Genomic DNA, 14,636 nt, shown 5'->3' with positions numbered 1-14,636 from the left:
TCATCCAAAGATGGATGAGTGATTTCAATGGCAGGGGTTTCCTCCATTTTATCCACCAAGAAGGGTTTGGGAGCCTCGGCAGAATGGGCAGGCTTCTTGGCAGGCTGTGCATGAACTGCATCTTTGTAGGAGAAACCTTTGGAGGCAGAGGATTGCCCGACTGCCCCTCCCCTTAGTCGTAGTGATAGGATCACTGTGGCATTTCTTTCAATATTATAAAAGGAAAGAGGCAGATTGTAATTAAGTTGCTTACCAACAAAGAGGAGTCGTAGAAGGGAGGAAGGGATCCCCAACCTCTGTTCGAGAACCTTTGAGAGATGGCGCACTGTGAAAGACGACTGGACTTCTAGGAGCAGGGTTTTGCCTGTCAGAAGAATTATTTGAATCTGGAAACTCACTTGATGGAAACGAATAAGATCTCGGCTGCCTAAATGAGGAAACGAGGTTGAAACATTGAGGTCCCAGATGCTCCTTCTAGGCAAATCCAGGAAGCTTGGAAAGTTCTGAAAATGAGATGCAGAGTATCGACTATTCCGGGGAGGCAGAGCACGGCTTTTGTTAACCCTGGCTGGATTTTCTTCTTCTTCTGAGCGGATCCGGTGCGAAATGCTGGATAATCTTCGGCATTTGCGTCCGACGACCACCACAGCCTCGGCCTTTCCTGTGGCTCTCGTTTTACCCTGTTGCTGAATCTTTGTAGGGTGAGCAATACCGGGGCCATTCCTGCGGCCTTTCCTGTTGCAGCGCCATTGGAGGGAGCGGGGGCTCGGCTTCAGACGCCCCATTCCCAGAACCCCAACACCAAAAACCCTAATCGATGCATTTCGTTCCGCCATCGCTTTATTTTTCTCGCCTTCATCCTCCCGCGGGTCTCTACGGCGTTTCGCTGGCGATGGCTGCTGTTGCTGTCGCCGCCGCCGTTGCTTCTTCTCGCCTTCCTTTTGCTGGCTTTTACTTGTCGTATTCAAGGCAGCCATGGCGGCCGAACAGAAAATGTATGAGACTGCGGCGCCTGGAGTTCAACGAGAATCATTTACCAAAAGTATTAATATTAAATATATATAAGTTATATAATTAAAGTTACATAATTAAATAATTAGTAAACTAATAATAAGTTAGTTTTACTTATATTAAATTAAAAGGGGCTAATATTAAATTTACATATAATTAAATAGTTAAGGGAAAGTTAGTCTAATATCTATATAAATAAGGTAATGTATACAATTAAAATTAAAAGGGTTGACATTAAATTTATATGAGAGTTATATAATTAAATATTTAATATTATATTAAAATCATATAATTAAATGTTTAGTTAATTAATTGTAAGTTAGTTTTTATTCATATATAATCATAGGGTTTAATATTAAATCTATATATAATTAAAAATCTAATTGTAAGTTAGTATTGTTATAGTTATTACCATAACAACTAAATGTTGGTAAATCTATTAATCGATCTTATTAATAAAGCTATTAAAAAATATATAAACTTAAGCCTTATCTAATTACATATATTAATAAAATATAATAAGAATAGTTCTTAAAAGGATAACTCAATATGTTAGTGGAATAAGGGACCAATGATAAAAATTAATTAAATCAATGGGGAGAAAGTAAGAATTTTTTGCAAAGTAGGTTAGTTAATAGTTCTCATCTTAAAAAACCTTCATCAATAATTAGGTAAATAAAGTTTTTATAAAAGGATATTTATTACTTAAGAATACAATAAAGTTTATAATATTAATCGAGAGGGAGGGAAAGAGAACAGACAAATAAAAACATAAAATCAAAGGGAGCATAAAAAAGGAAATATCGATGATCAAGAAAAGGAGGGGGAAGAAGTCCAAAAGGAGCCGGCAGGGGAAATGGCTAGGAAGAGAGGGAAGGGATCCAACAACTACTAATTTTCTAGGCATCATCTCTATTGAGATTGTTTGGCCTTTCTTCAATCTCAATGGCTTCCCTAAATTTTCGATGATGAAACTGAGCAACCCTAGCAATAACACAAACCTCCTCAATACATACGTGATACTTTGTCTTTTCAAGAGTACTCCCATGTTTTAAGTTAGATGAGTGCTCATTAATCCTCTAATTAATAGAACTATCAGTCTCACCAATTTAGTGGGTCCCATAGGAATAGGGAATAACATAGACACCTTTCATGTCCTTGGGGTTGACGGGGTCCTTTACCGACCGGAGGGAGCTACGGATTGTGTTAACGAGTCTAAAGGTAGAGGGAACATTATGCTTCTTAAGAATCCTTGCAATCTTATGAGTAGTCCCTTGATGAAAGGGAGATGAACCCCTGAGATTCGACCTTTAGGGTTTTTCTTGAATAATGAATTCTTGTTGGCTTTGAGGAAAGCTTTCTTACTGAGGTGCATACTATAACCATTATTAACAAAGACATTAAGGAGGTGGGCCTTCTCTTTATGAAGGCTCTTTTCATCAAAGATTCTTAATGCACGAGTGGCAAGTGTGTTGAGAATGCCAAACTTTTAAGCTGGGAAATGATGGGAGCTGGCATGAAGATACTTCTCCCTGTGAGATAATTAAGCAGAAGCTGGATTCCCGCACTTTCCTCTTGATTTCCTTGGATTCTTCTTGATGTATTATTTTTATTTTTGTTTCTGTATTTTTATTCTTTCTCTATTTTTTTCTTTCCCTTTTTCAGTGATCTTCTTAATAATTCTTTTTTTCTTTAATTATATTTAAGTAATTTTAGTTTTTAAATGGTTGATTATTCTTATTATCAATTATTATAACATATAACTATCCTCCTTTCTATCATTTTTAATCCTTTTCAATTATTATCGCTGTGATATTTACAATAATTCATAAATTATTAAATAAAATATTTTTTATTCTATTAAAATGAAAACAAATAATAAATTATTATTTATTTTCATTCTTGTTTTCACTTTCTTAATTGATCTCCCTAATAATTCATTTTAATTATATTTATCTAATTTTAGTACTATTCAAATTTTCAATTATTATAACATATATCTATCCTCTTTCTTTTAATATTTTTATTTTTATTTTAATTATTTTATTACATTTTCTCATTGATAGTGATATTGTAAATAAATTATATTTTAATAAATAAATATTATTTTACTCGATTAAAATGAAAATAAATAATATAATATTAAATAAATTAATATATTATCCAATTAAGTAATTCTTAATTCACAATAATTTTCACTTCATGACTAGTTCATAACGACTATGTCCAAGCTAGGATACATTTCTGCTATTTAAACAATTGGGAAAATTGGTTTTTCACCATTGTCTTGGGGATGAGCCACATTAGTTGGTTCAAAACAACAATCTCCAGGCCAAGATGCATCTCTGCTATTTAAACAATTGGGAAAATTGGTTTTTCACCATTGTCCTGAGGATGAACCACATTAGTTAATTGGTTCCAAATGTCGACAAAAATTCAATAATGTGATTATTATTGATAAATATTAATATATGATAAATATAAAAATACTTGTTTTATTATATATAAAAATTAAATAAATTATAACTTAATTTTAAATTATTACTAATAATTATAAAAAAAATGTATTAGTTAAATATATATACATTTTAAAGCACATGTACAAATATTCTTAACTATCCTGATTCACTTTTTACTTTAAGATCTGAATTTTTAACACCTAAATAATTTTTTTAACAATACCAGGGACCAAAACCATAACTTGTCAATACCACATGTCTAATATTAACTTTGTTGATATGGCATTTTCTTTAATTAATTAATTTTAAATAAATTAATTAGAAAAATCTAATTAAATTGAGATAAATCTTAATTTTTAATTTAAAGATATTATTATAAATATTTTAACATATTTTATAGAGATAAAATCTTTATTATACATTTAATAATTACTAAAGAAAAAAATTGAATTAAAATGGTAAAACATATATCGATGTAATAATAATAATTACTATTATTTAAAATTGTGGTAAAAATTTATTTATGAGAAAAAATTATATATATATATATATATATTCAATTTCACCATTCATTTTAACATGTTTAATGTTGTCGACCCCTAAATATCCGGATTTTAGCTAATAAAATGAAAAGGAGCGTCTTAATAACTAGATACGCGATAGGAGGTGTATATATATAATATGCATATTCCTAACATGAGATCCTCATAAAATCCAATCTCTCAGAAGCGTGGAGTCAGCTTAGGGACTTAATACGCACACAGATCATTTCATTGCTTCTGTAACTTCGTTTTGGCCGGAGCGAGCTTTTTCTGGCACTTGTCGCTTCGTTCTAAGGTACGTATATATCATGCAGAAAATGCGTTTTAACGGAAAATACCACAAGCCCTTCCTTGATTTCTAATATTGATTTCTATTTTTTCTATTTTAAGTAGATAAGTTGAACGGGTGCCAATGTAGAATGTATTAACATTATTACTTTGCTTGCAGGCAGTTTGTTCAATTTATCCAAAAGAGCTATTCATCGATTGGTTTTGTAGTAAAAAAAATGCAAAATCCACAACTTGGCATGGCACGAGGTGTCAATTTGGTCCAGAATCCACAGCCTGGCATTGCACAAGGTGTCAATTTGGTGCAGAATCCACAGCCTGGCATTGGACACCCTGTCAATTTAGTGCAGAATCCACACCCTGGCATGGCACAAGGTGTCAATTTAGTGCAGAATCCACAGCCCCGCATTGCACTTGGTGTCAATTTAGTGCAGAATCCATGGCCTGGCATGCCACATGGTGTCAATTTTAACCCAAATCTGCAAAATCAACAGCGTGGCATAGGGCAAGGTGTCAATTTGGTGCAGAATCCACAGCCTGGCATAGCACAAGGTGTCAATTTGGTGCCGAATCAACAACTTGGCATAGCACAAGGTGTCAATTTGGTGCCCAATCAACAGCCTGGCATAGCACAAGGTGTCAATTTGGTGCCGAATCAACAGCCTGGCATAGCGCAAGGTGTCAATTTGGTGCAGAATCCACAGCCTGGCATAGCACAAGGTGTCAATTTGGTGCCGAATCCACAGCCTGGCATAGCACAAGGTGTGGATTTGGTGCCGAATCAACAGCAACCTGGCATGGCACATGGTGTCAATTCTAAACCAAATGAGACCTTCTGCAGACTTTGTGATTCTGTGCTAGGGGTTAATTCTGCGTGTGCTAATTGTTTTAATCATACGTGTACTCGTTACAACGAGTTGAAACGAGAGATTGAAAACCAACGAACGAAAAATTCATGTGAGTTGGAAGCTCTTGAAAATTCGAACGAAGAGGTTGAATTTTTGAGAAAGTGGGACTTCACTCCCGGTGAAGCATCCTCCACTACTGATGTTACCATAGTTTGCACCTCTGATGGAACTTTGTTTCACGCACATTCTTTCATTCTGGTGAGTTTGTTTGTTTTTTTTTTAAGAAAAAATAGTAATCTATTTAATTGATTTATCACGTATTTTTTTGTTATTTTAAAAAAACTCATAATTTTATTTAACTTGAAAAATCAAGAAACAACGCCACGCCATCAATTACCCTATATAGATATTGATGATTATTATATTGCGTTATTTGTGTAGGCGAGTAAGTCGGATGTATTCCGTGCAATGCTGGAAGGAAATGAAAGAAAAGAAGTGCACATTGATGGGGTTTCAGGAAATATTGTGAAAGCATTTGTGAAGTTTTTGTACACAGCGGAGCTTAGTAGGGAAGATAAGCGTTTCCGTAGTGTTAAGGAACTTGTTAAGGTGGCCCATTTCTACGGAGTAAAACATCTGACGAAGACGTTAGATGAGAGAATGTCAAAGGCCCTTGTGGTAGGAAGAAATTCCATTATCGAAGCTGTAAAGCTGGCATACTTACATGGGTTGAAGAAAACTAAGAAGAAGGTGCAGCGTATTATGGCTGGGGCTGATCCAACTAATGAATTATTTAATAGGGCTCTGAAAGAATTGTATGAGGTGAACACAGCAATAGCTCATCAGTTTTCTATAGATATCATCAACCAATTGTAAGTTCGCTCATTCAGTTTGATTTTATATTAATACTTTTTTTTGTTATAATAAACTTAAATCGAAGATTTGAATATCCAAACAATTGGATTGATTTTTTTTGGTCATGTATATTTTATGAATCTGGGTAACTTCGTTCAAAATCTTCTCCCAATTATTTCTTTATGGATGCAATGTACTTCAATTATTTCTTTTTCTTTATGGATGCAATGTAATTTTCATTGTTTCCGGTCATTAAAAAATCATTTACATACACCTCAAGATAAACAATAGTTTTGCATAGTTTCTTCATGTATATTTTATAAATCATGATTGTTATTGGTAACTTCGCTAAAAACCTTCTCTCAATTTTTTCTTTATGGATGCAATGTAATGTAATTTTCATGGTTTTCCGTCATTAGAAAATCATTTACATACACCTCAAGATAAATAATAGTTTTGCAAAGTTTCTTAACAAGTTGAGTTGCATCATCAATATCATAGTGTTTGGAATTTAGTTTCAAAAGATGTTTAGTCAATTTCTCATACCAAGCAAGATTTGATAAATTTGCATATTTTGTGTTGTTATCCCTTCAAAACAAATCCTTTTAGTTAAGAAATAAAAACATTCTCTTACAAATCTCCTTTTAATAAAATAGTTTTTGCATCCATTTTATGGAATTTCAATCCACTCTCAATTGTCAAGGCAAAAAAAATAGTTTTTGCATCCATTTTATAGAATTTCAATCCACTCTCAATTGTCAAGGCAAAAAGAATTTAGATGGTAACTCATTTTACAAACTTTAACAAAATACACATATATCAACCTCAAAACTCCAATTATATCCTCTTTACACTCATATACATATCCCTAAGTTGAATACAACTATTATCAAATATTACAAAACTCATTTTTTTTCAAGATTTATTAAAAAAACAAGCATTACAAAATTCATTTTTTTTTAAGATTTATTAGAAAAACCTACACATGAGGTATAAATTGGCTACATAGTTCACACAAAATATTTCTTTAAAAAAAATCCAAAAATAAAGTTCCAATAAGACATTCACATAAATCCTTCTTTATCCCTAAAAAATAGTCATTAAGGCCCAAATATAAGAAATAAAATCCAAAAATAAAGTTCCAATAAGACATTCACATAAATCCTTCTTTATCCCTAAAAAATAGTCATTAAGGCCCAAATATAAAATATATTGCTTCATTTACTCATGAAATTAATTTAATAAAGGTCATGCAAGTTAATAAGAGTCAATCAATGAGTCAATCAATTTAATGTAGAAAATTTAAATATTATAAATAGTTTAATTCGTTTATAACGACTTCATAAGTGATTCTCATGGAGATATGTTACAAACCTCATATTGATTTAAACAATTTAATAGCACTCTCAAGACTTTAGTATATATTTATTTATTTGGTTTATTATTGAGAATATGCTAATTATGATTTTTATAAATTTATTATTTCTTACATAAAATTTATATGTACTCAATGTTAAGTTTTTTTGAGTTTTGTTTTTTTGAGTTTTTTTATTTCTTATTCATCTAGTTTCTAATTGGTTGGTTGATTTAATTGGAGTCTTTTGAGTTTTTTTATTTCTTATCCATCTTGTTTTCAATTGGTTGATTTAATTGGATTCCAATGAAATTGATTATGGTCCCATTTAAGTTACTTCCAAAATTTATTTAGGGACATATTGTGACCTTTATCCTAGGTATAAATATCAAAATGAGCAAGAAAAAAGGGTTATGTAAGCTTTAATAATACTTTTTGGATAGGGGTCCATATGAGCATGCTACCCATAATCACTGGAAATATTTCTTTATAAAATTTACCCTAATCATGAAACAAAGAGAGAGAGGCACCAAGATCTATATTTTATTCCCCTTTATGGACTTCCCTAAAATCGTACTCTTTTTGACCTCTTGGCAAAAGACTTCGCATTCTCCAGCTCTCCTTGAGATATCGAACTTGCTTGAGAATGAATGCCTCAAATGACTTCGACCTCCTTGTAAATATAGGCTTCTTGTGGGTTGAATGAGGGTCCTTGGGCTGAATTGATCTCTCTTAGGCCGACATGATGTCCCTTTCCATAACTCAATGCTAGGATTTTAAGGAAATTGATTGTTTTCCCATTTGAGTCTTAGTTTGAATTTTATGGCCAATTCCATCAAGATTATATTAATTCCGTAATTGTGTTAATATTTATGATTTTAGCTTAATACTCCTTGATGTATGCCATATATGCTCTTGTATATTGCATATCTCTTTGATATTTCTTGCAGGTACGTGGGTGGGGAGAAAAAGTAAGAAGTGAGCCTGGGAGCAAAGGAATCAAAATCACATTAAAAGGATTGAGCGATTAACATCAGAGCAAAGTAGGTTTCTGTTTCTCTCTACATTTGTTAAACATAAGCTAGGAAAGTGTATGTTAGTTTGTTTAGTTTGTTTCTAGACCCACTCATTGGGCTAGAGGGATCATCTCTGGCTACAGAGGGTATTTACATTGACAATAAAATGGTGACTACCCTGGGAAAGCTATAGCCTGTTCAATCTCTTTTCTCATATGATATATTGATTATTTTGATCGACCATCAAGTTCTCAATTAGTTTGAGTCTGTATAGGTTTGTCCAATCATTGATTGCTACCTTAGAGTGCTAAGTCTAGAGTGCTTGTGGAAACCTTCCTTATTTTTTTCCTTACTCCTCGCCCAAAGCACTTTTTTCTCTAACAATCGTGCTTCTAGCATGCTTTCCCTTAAAACAGTCGCGTTGATTCCCTGTTCAATGCCATTTTGGCCTTGACAACTGTGTTGATCTTGAATATTGGCAAAACTTTAGGGTTTCCTTGTCAAAATCTAGTGTGTCTAGTCTTTTTGAGCTTTCAAGTGTTTGAGTGATATTGGATTTATTTTAGGTTTTATAGGTCATTTTTTTATCACTTGCCACTTGTAATTGTCACTGAGTTAGTGGTTTGTCGATTGATTAGATGTGGTTATCTGTTGAAATCATTGAAAGCATTGGTTTTCATTAATTTCAATTTGTCTTCTGCAAAGTTGATTTCCAATTGTGTTAGGTCATCTTGCATTTGAAATTCATCTTTTTGATTTATCAAGAATATATTACATTGCTTGGTTTGCAAACTGAAAAGAGTGCATTTGTTTATTTATTCAAAAGAGAAAAGTGAAAGGTATTTTCATTGAGTTCATTTGGATTTGATTTGGTGTTGCTTTGATTGGTGCATCGTTGGCATTAGGAGAATCTGAATAAAAAAAATCATTTTTACCTTACTTGAAGCTTAATTGCATTAGAGCATCGAAAATCAAAGAGAACATCATCTAGATAAAGTGCATCTTAGTGAAGTGAAAGTAATTTTTTATTTCGATAGATTTCATGTTTCATAGTGAAAGTGAAGTTTAGTCTTTTGCTTTTGCATATTTCAATTGGAAGGAAAAACTAGTGGAGTCATGTTCTTTGATGCATTCTCTTGTTTTCTACATTGATTGATTGAACTCTCTTCCCTTGCTAGTATTACATTCGTCGAAGTGAAAATTTTATTTTTCTCATACAGTTGCATTTTAGGATTCAGGTGACATCATTTGAGCCCAAACTTGAAACATAATTCAAGATAACAGTAAAATTTACTAAATAAATCTAAGGATCATTTGGAACTTAATGCAAACATTTATAGGTCCAGGCTAGAGACAATTTCTGACGTCTATAAACCTAGCATCTATCATTAACTGCTTGCATTGTATCCCGGGGGTGAAATCTATTCCAATACGAAAGTATTTGGAGGTTCTCCAGTACTCTTAGGTATATCTAAAGCACTCAAGTATGGAAAGTATATGGGAACACTCTCACTAATTATTATGCATTAGACAACACTAACACGAACTTTTGCTACCCATACCGTCAGGTATATTTTAGGAGACCCCACTAGGTTGTTATCATTTCACCACAGGTAATCGTGTCAGCCATCCTGTAGACATGACACATCGAACACAACATTCAAGGAGATTGGTCATCGTACATTAAGTTCTTGGTTTCAACTAAGGTGTATATTGTGGTTCATGGATACATGGTAAACCCTCTTTCATAGTACACCCTTTTTGATTTATTTCTTGTTTTTAAGTTCTAAAATTTAACTGCCCATGATAGCATGACTTACCTATGCGGTTATCCTTGGCCCCACATTTCCTGGTTGATATGAAATTTTAATTGTAAGCTCAAATCAACCACCCCCTATTGTTTTTTAGAGAAGGTCATCGTGGTTGAACCACTTGGTTCGCCTTACATATCCCCTTCATCGTCTAACACTATAGGGTCATTAGAAGGAGTCCATCCTGAGATTTCACAATCATTTGGAGCCCAAGATATTGAACTTGGAATTATCCCGAGTATTCAAACCCTTTCTTCTCATCCTCTGCCTCAAGACTGATCATCTCAAAAACATAACTGCGAAACTCCTGATGCTCCGTAGAGGTACTCATTATTTCCTCTTAATCCACTTTTTGATCCATTGGTCAGATCTCCTCAATATCCATACAATCCGTATGATAATCCTGGTGTACCTTCAGAGCTTTCTCCATGATCATTGCAAATTCCTCCTCACTAACTGTTTCCAACCATGGCATCAGAAGATGAGTTTCCAACCTCTCCTCGAGATCCTCCTCTAGAAGTCTCATCCACTCACATTCTTGGTGTTGGCGATGATTTTGAATATAAATTACCAACCTGAAGGCTTTCAATATCATTGGATTTACTGATTTTTTTTCCTGATTTTCTGATTTGATTAGAAAATTCTTGTACTTTTGAGCTTTCAAGTGTTTGAGTGAAATTGGATTGATTTTAGGGTTTATAGGTCATTCGATTGTCACTTGCCACTTGTAAGCGTCACTAAGTTAGTGGTTTGTTGATTGATTAGATGTGGTTATCTATTGAAATCATTCAAAGCATTGGTTTGCATTAATTTCGGTTTGTCTTTTGCAAAGCTGATTTCCAATTGTCTTAGGTCATCTTGCATTTTAAATTCATCTTTGTGATTTATCAAGCATATATTACATTGCTTGGTTTGCAAACTGAAAAGAGTGCATTTGTTTATTGATTCAAAAGAGAAGAGTGAAATACATTTTCATTGAGTGCTTTTGGATTTGATTTGGTGTTGCTTTGATTGGTTCATCGTTTGCATTAGGATCATTTGAATCAAAAATTTCATTTTTACCTTACTTGAAGCTTAATTGCATTAGAGCATCTAAAATCAAAGAGAACATCATCTAGATAAAGTGCATCTTAGTGAAGTGAAAGTCGTTTTTTATTTTGATAGATTTCATGTTGCATAGTGAAAGTGAAGTTTAGTCTTTTTCTTTTGCATATTTCATTTGGAGGGAAAAATTAGTGGAGGCATGTTCTTTGATGCATTCTCTTGTTTTCTACATTAATTGATTGAACTCACTTCCCTTGCTAGTATAACATTCATCGAAATGAAAAGTTTCCTTTTCTCATTTAGGTGCATTCTAGGATTCAGGTGACATTGTTTGAGCCTAAAATTGAAACGTAATTCAATAATAACACTAAAATTTACTAAATTAATATAAGGATCGTTTGGATCTTAATGAAAACATTTATAGGTCTAGGCTAGAGACATTTTCTGACATCTATAAACCTAGCAGCTATCGTTAACTGCATGCATTGTATCCCGGGGGTGAAATCTTGTTCCAGTACGAAAGTATTTGGAGGTTCTCCAATACTTTTGGGTATATCGGAGGCGCTTAAGTGTGGCAAGTATATGGGAACACTCTTGCAACGATTATGGGAACACTCTTGCTCCCCATACCATCACGTATATATCGGGAGACCCCACTAGGTTGTTATCCTTTAGCCACAAGTAATCAAGTCAAATGCCTAGTAGACATGATACACCGAACACAACATTCAGGGATATTAGTCTCCATACGTTAAGTTATTGGTTTCAACTAAAGTGTATATTATGGTTCACGGATACTTGGTAAACCCTCTTGCCTAGTGCACCCTTTTTTATTTATTTCTTGTTTTTAAGTTCTAAAATTTAACTGCCCACGATAACATGACTTACCTATGCAGTTACGCTTGGCCTCACATTTCCTGGTTGATAGTAAATTTTAATTTTAAGCTCAAATCAACCACCCCCTATTGGTTTTTAGAGAAGGTCATCGTGGTTGAACCACCAGGTTCGCCTTACACATCCCCTTCATCATCTGATTGTAAAGGGTCATCAAAAGGAGTCCATCCTGAGATTTCAAAGTCATTTAAAGCCCAAGGTATTGAACTTGGAATTATCCTGGAGACTGATCATCTCTCGAGAAACTCCTGACGCTCCGCAGAGGTATTCATTATTTCATCCAAATCCACTTTTTGGTCCATTGGTCATATCTCCTCAATAGCCATACAATCCGTATGATAATCCTAGTGTACCTTTGGATCTTTCTCCATGATCGTCATGGATTCCCCCTCACCAATTGTTTCCACCCATGGCATCAGAAGGTGAGTTTCCAACCTCTCCTTGAGATCCTCCTCTAGAAGTCTCATCCACTCACACTCCTGGTGTTGGAAATGATTTTGAATATAACTTTCCACCTGAAGGCTTTCCAAATGTGGGAAGTGTGCCACCTCCACCACTGCCTAAAAGTAGTGAACCTTTGTTTCCACAAGGTTACACCTATTTCAGTCTACAGATGTTGATTTCTAATCCTATTTGATTTCTAAATACATAAATGACATCCTCTCCAATTACGGTGGTCAATCAAAATAGCTCAACTTATTAGATGCATAAATTTTGAATATAAACTCCAATTGACATTATTATTGCATCGATGGAAAGGAATTTGACTGTGTAATAACAATAGGCGATGCGTGATTAAGTGGATTTTTTTTACCCTGAAAAATGTCATTTAAGACCTCAAACTAGCCCTAAATGTTTCTAACATCAATTCTCCAAATTGGGCCTCACTATTAAAAATTTTCCTATAAGTTGATTTCTCTAATTTTTCCACCTTGAAACCATTGAGATGGATTCCAAACAATATAATTATCTAATTTAGATCACCGAACACTGATAATGTCTCTATTATGAGCTAAAGGACTGTTAGCATTGCTAGGAAAAATATGAAAAAATCCTCCACTTATCTCATTTACTTTATGTTTAGGATATTCTCTTATTAATTCATGGGTCAATACAGGATATTGTTGAATTAAAATAAACACTAGATGTGTAAATTTGCATAAATAGTTTATTCTTTCAATGGGGTAGTTGAAGATAATATTATTGTAGAGCAGTGTTCTGTTTGAATGACTTTTACATTATTCTAACCATGATATAGGCTTATGGAACATACATTATTATTTGAGGACCTCATGTCGAGGATCCAATAGTTATTACTATTATTATTAGTGGATGTGATGATCATTATGATGTACCAAATTGATATTATTATTGGTTTTAATGATGACTAGGCAAAAACATGGAGTTGGTTTACACATTTTTAGGTGCATTTGGGTGGAAAAAATGATGGCTAAATCAAGCCTTTTTTAAGCACTCATTCGGGCTCCTCGAGCACTAAGAAAGAAGTTCAATCAAGCATTAAAACTAACTCTGATTGATATCATGTGTAACCCAAGATTAGGAGCTCGATCAAGCTTTATGGATAGATCAAGCCCTATATATCCATCGAGTCGTAAAGCTGGAAATTTTAAAATTTATTTAAATATCATAATCATTCCCAAACTTTAAAATTGTACATATTTGATAGTTAAAAAAAGCTAATTACATTTGAATAGGTAATTAACAATGGTGTGGATTAATTTCTCATTGCATTTCTAGTGTATAAATTTGAAAACGGATTCTATCCCACTTGCAATTGAAATTGTAATATTCTTATATTTATAGTTTGGTAACTTAAAATTTTGTTTTTAATATGATTTAAATTTTCAATGTTATAGTTTAAATATTAAATTTATTATAAATATAATTAAAATAATAAAATGATTAAACATAAGAAAATTTATCAATTTGATTTAATAAATATTATATTTTTTTATATGAATAAGTGAAACTCAAAAATGTGAATATGACGTTGCTAGAAATGTATATTTTATAAATTTCAATGAAGAGTTAGTAAACATGTTTCCCTTGGTCATAATCATATCTACTAAAATCAAACTCATATATATATATATATATATATATATATATATATATATATATATATATATATATATATATATATATATATATATATATATTGCATTAATATCCACTTGTTCAAGAAAAGAAAGAAATGAGTGAAGTGATAATTATTGTAGTTGTAATAGTTGTAAGTTATAATTACTATAGTTGTAATGGATGCAATGGTATTTGAGGTTATAAACCTCTCTCAACTTGTAGAATGTGAGTGCACTCAATTATGTCCTCAATGTACACACGTGTGAAGTAGATATATAAAAAATTACTCTTGAATTATGTCTGCAATATATATTTTTAAAATAATAAAAACTTAAGGAAATCATAAATTTTAAAACATTATTTGACTAATTTGAATTTGAGTAATATAGATTTAAATGTGCATATGAAATTATT

At 32.8% G+C, this 14,636-nt stretch overlaps 1 protein-coding gene across 2 annotated transcripts in view; it reads left to right on the top strand.

The window, feature by feature from the left end:
- The first annotated feature begins 4,198 nt into the window (after nt 1–4,198).
- LOC149166539 (uncharacterized) overlaps nt 4,199–14,636 on the top strand; it is a 43,954-nt gene continuing 33,516 nt past the window's right edge. Inside the window, exons 1-4 of one of the 2 annotated variants that reach the window (XM_089432658.1) lie at nt 4,204–4,307; nt 4,461–5,406; nt 5,590–6,020; nt 8,308–8,561. In XM_089432658.1, coding sequence (XP_089288784.1) covers nt 4,519–5,406; nt 5,590–6,020; nt 8,308–8,332 — 1,344 coding nt within the window. In that variant the 5' untranslated portion in view covers nt 4,204–4,307; nt 4,461–4,518 and the 3' untranslated portion in view covers nt 8,333–8,561. Of the gene's footprint in view, nt 4,308–4,460; nt 5,407–5,589; nt 6,021–8,307; nt 8,562–14,636 lie in introns of those variants that run through there. The other variant, XR_016260883.1, reaches the window with a different exon arrangement.

Source organism: Pinus tabuliformis, chromosome 5_1, assembly GCF_031772625.1.
Source record: "Pinus tabuliformis cultivar Carrire ecotype Pingquan chromosome 5_1, CPIR1, whole genome shotgun sequence".
Classification (NCBI taxonomy): domain Eukaryota; kingdom Viridiplantae; phylum Streptophyta; class Pinopsida; order Pinales; family Pinaceae; genus Pinus; species Pinus tabuliformis.
This window is presented reverse-complemented; position numbering and strand designations above follow the sequence as displayed.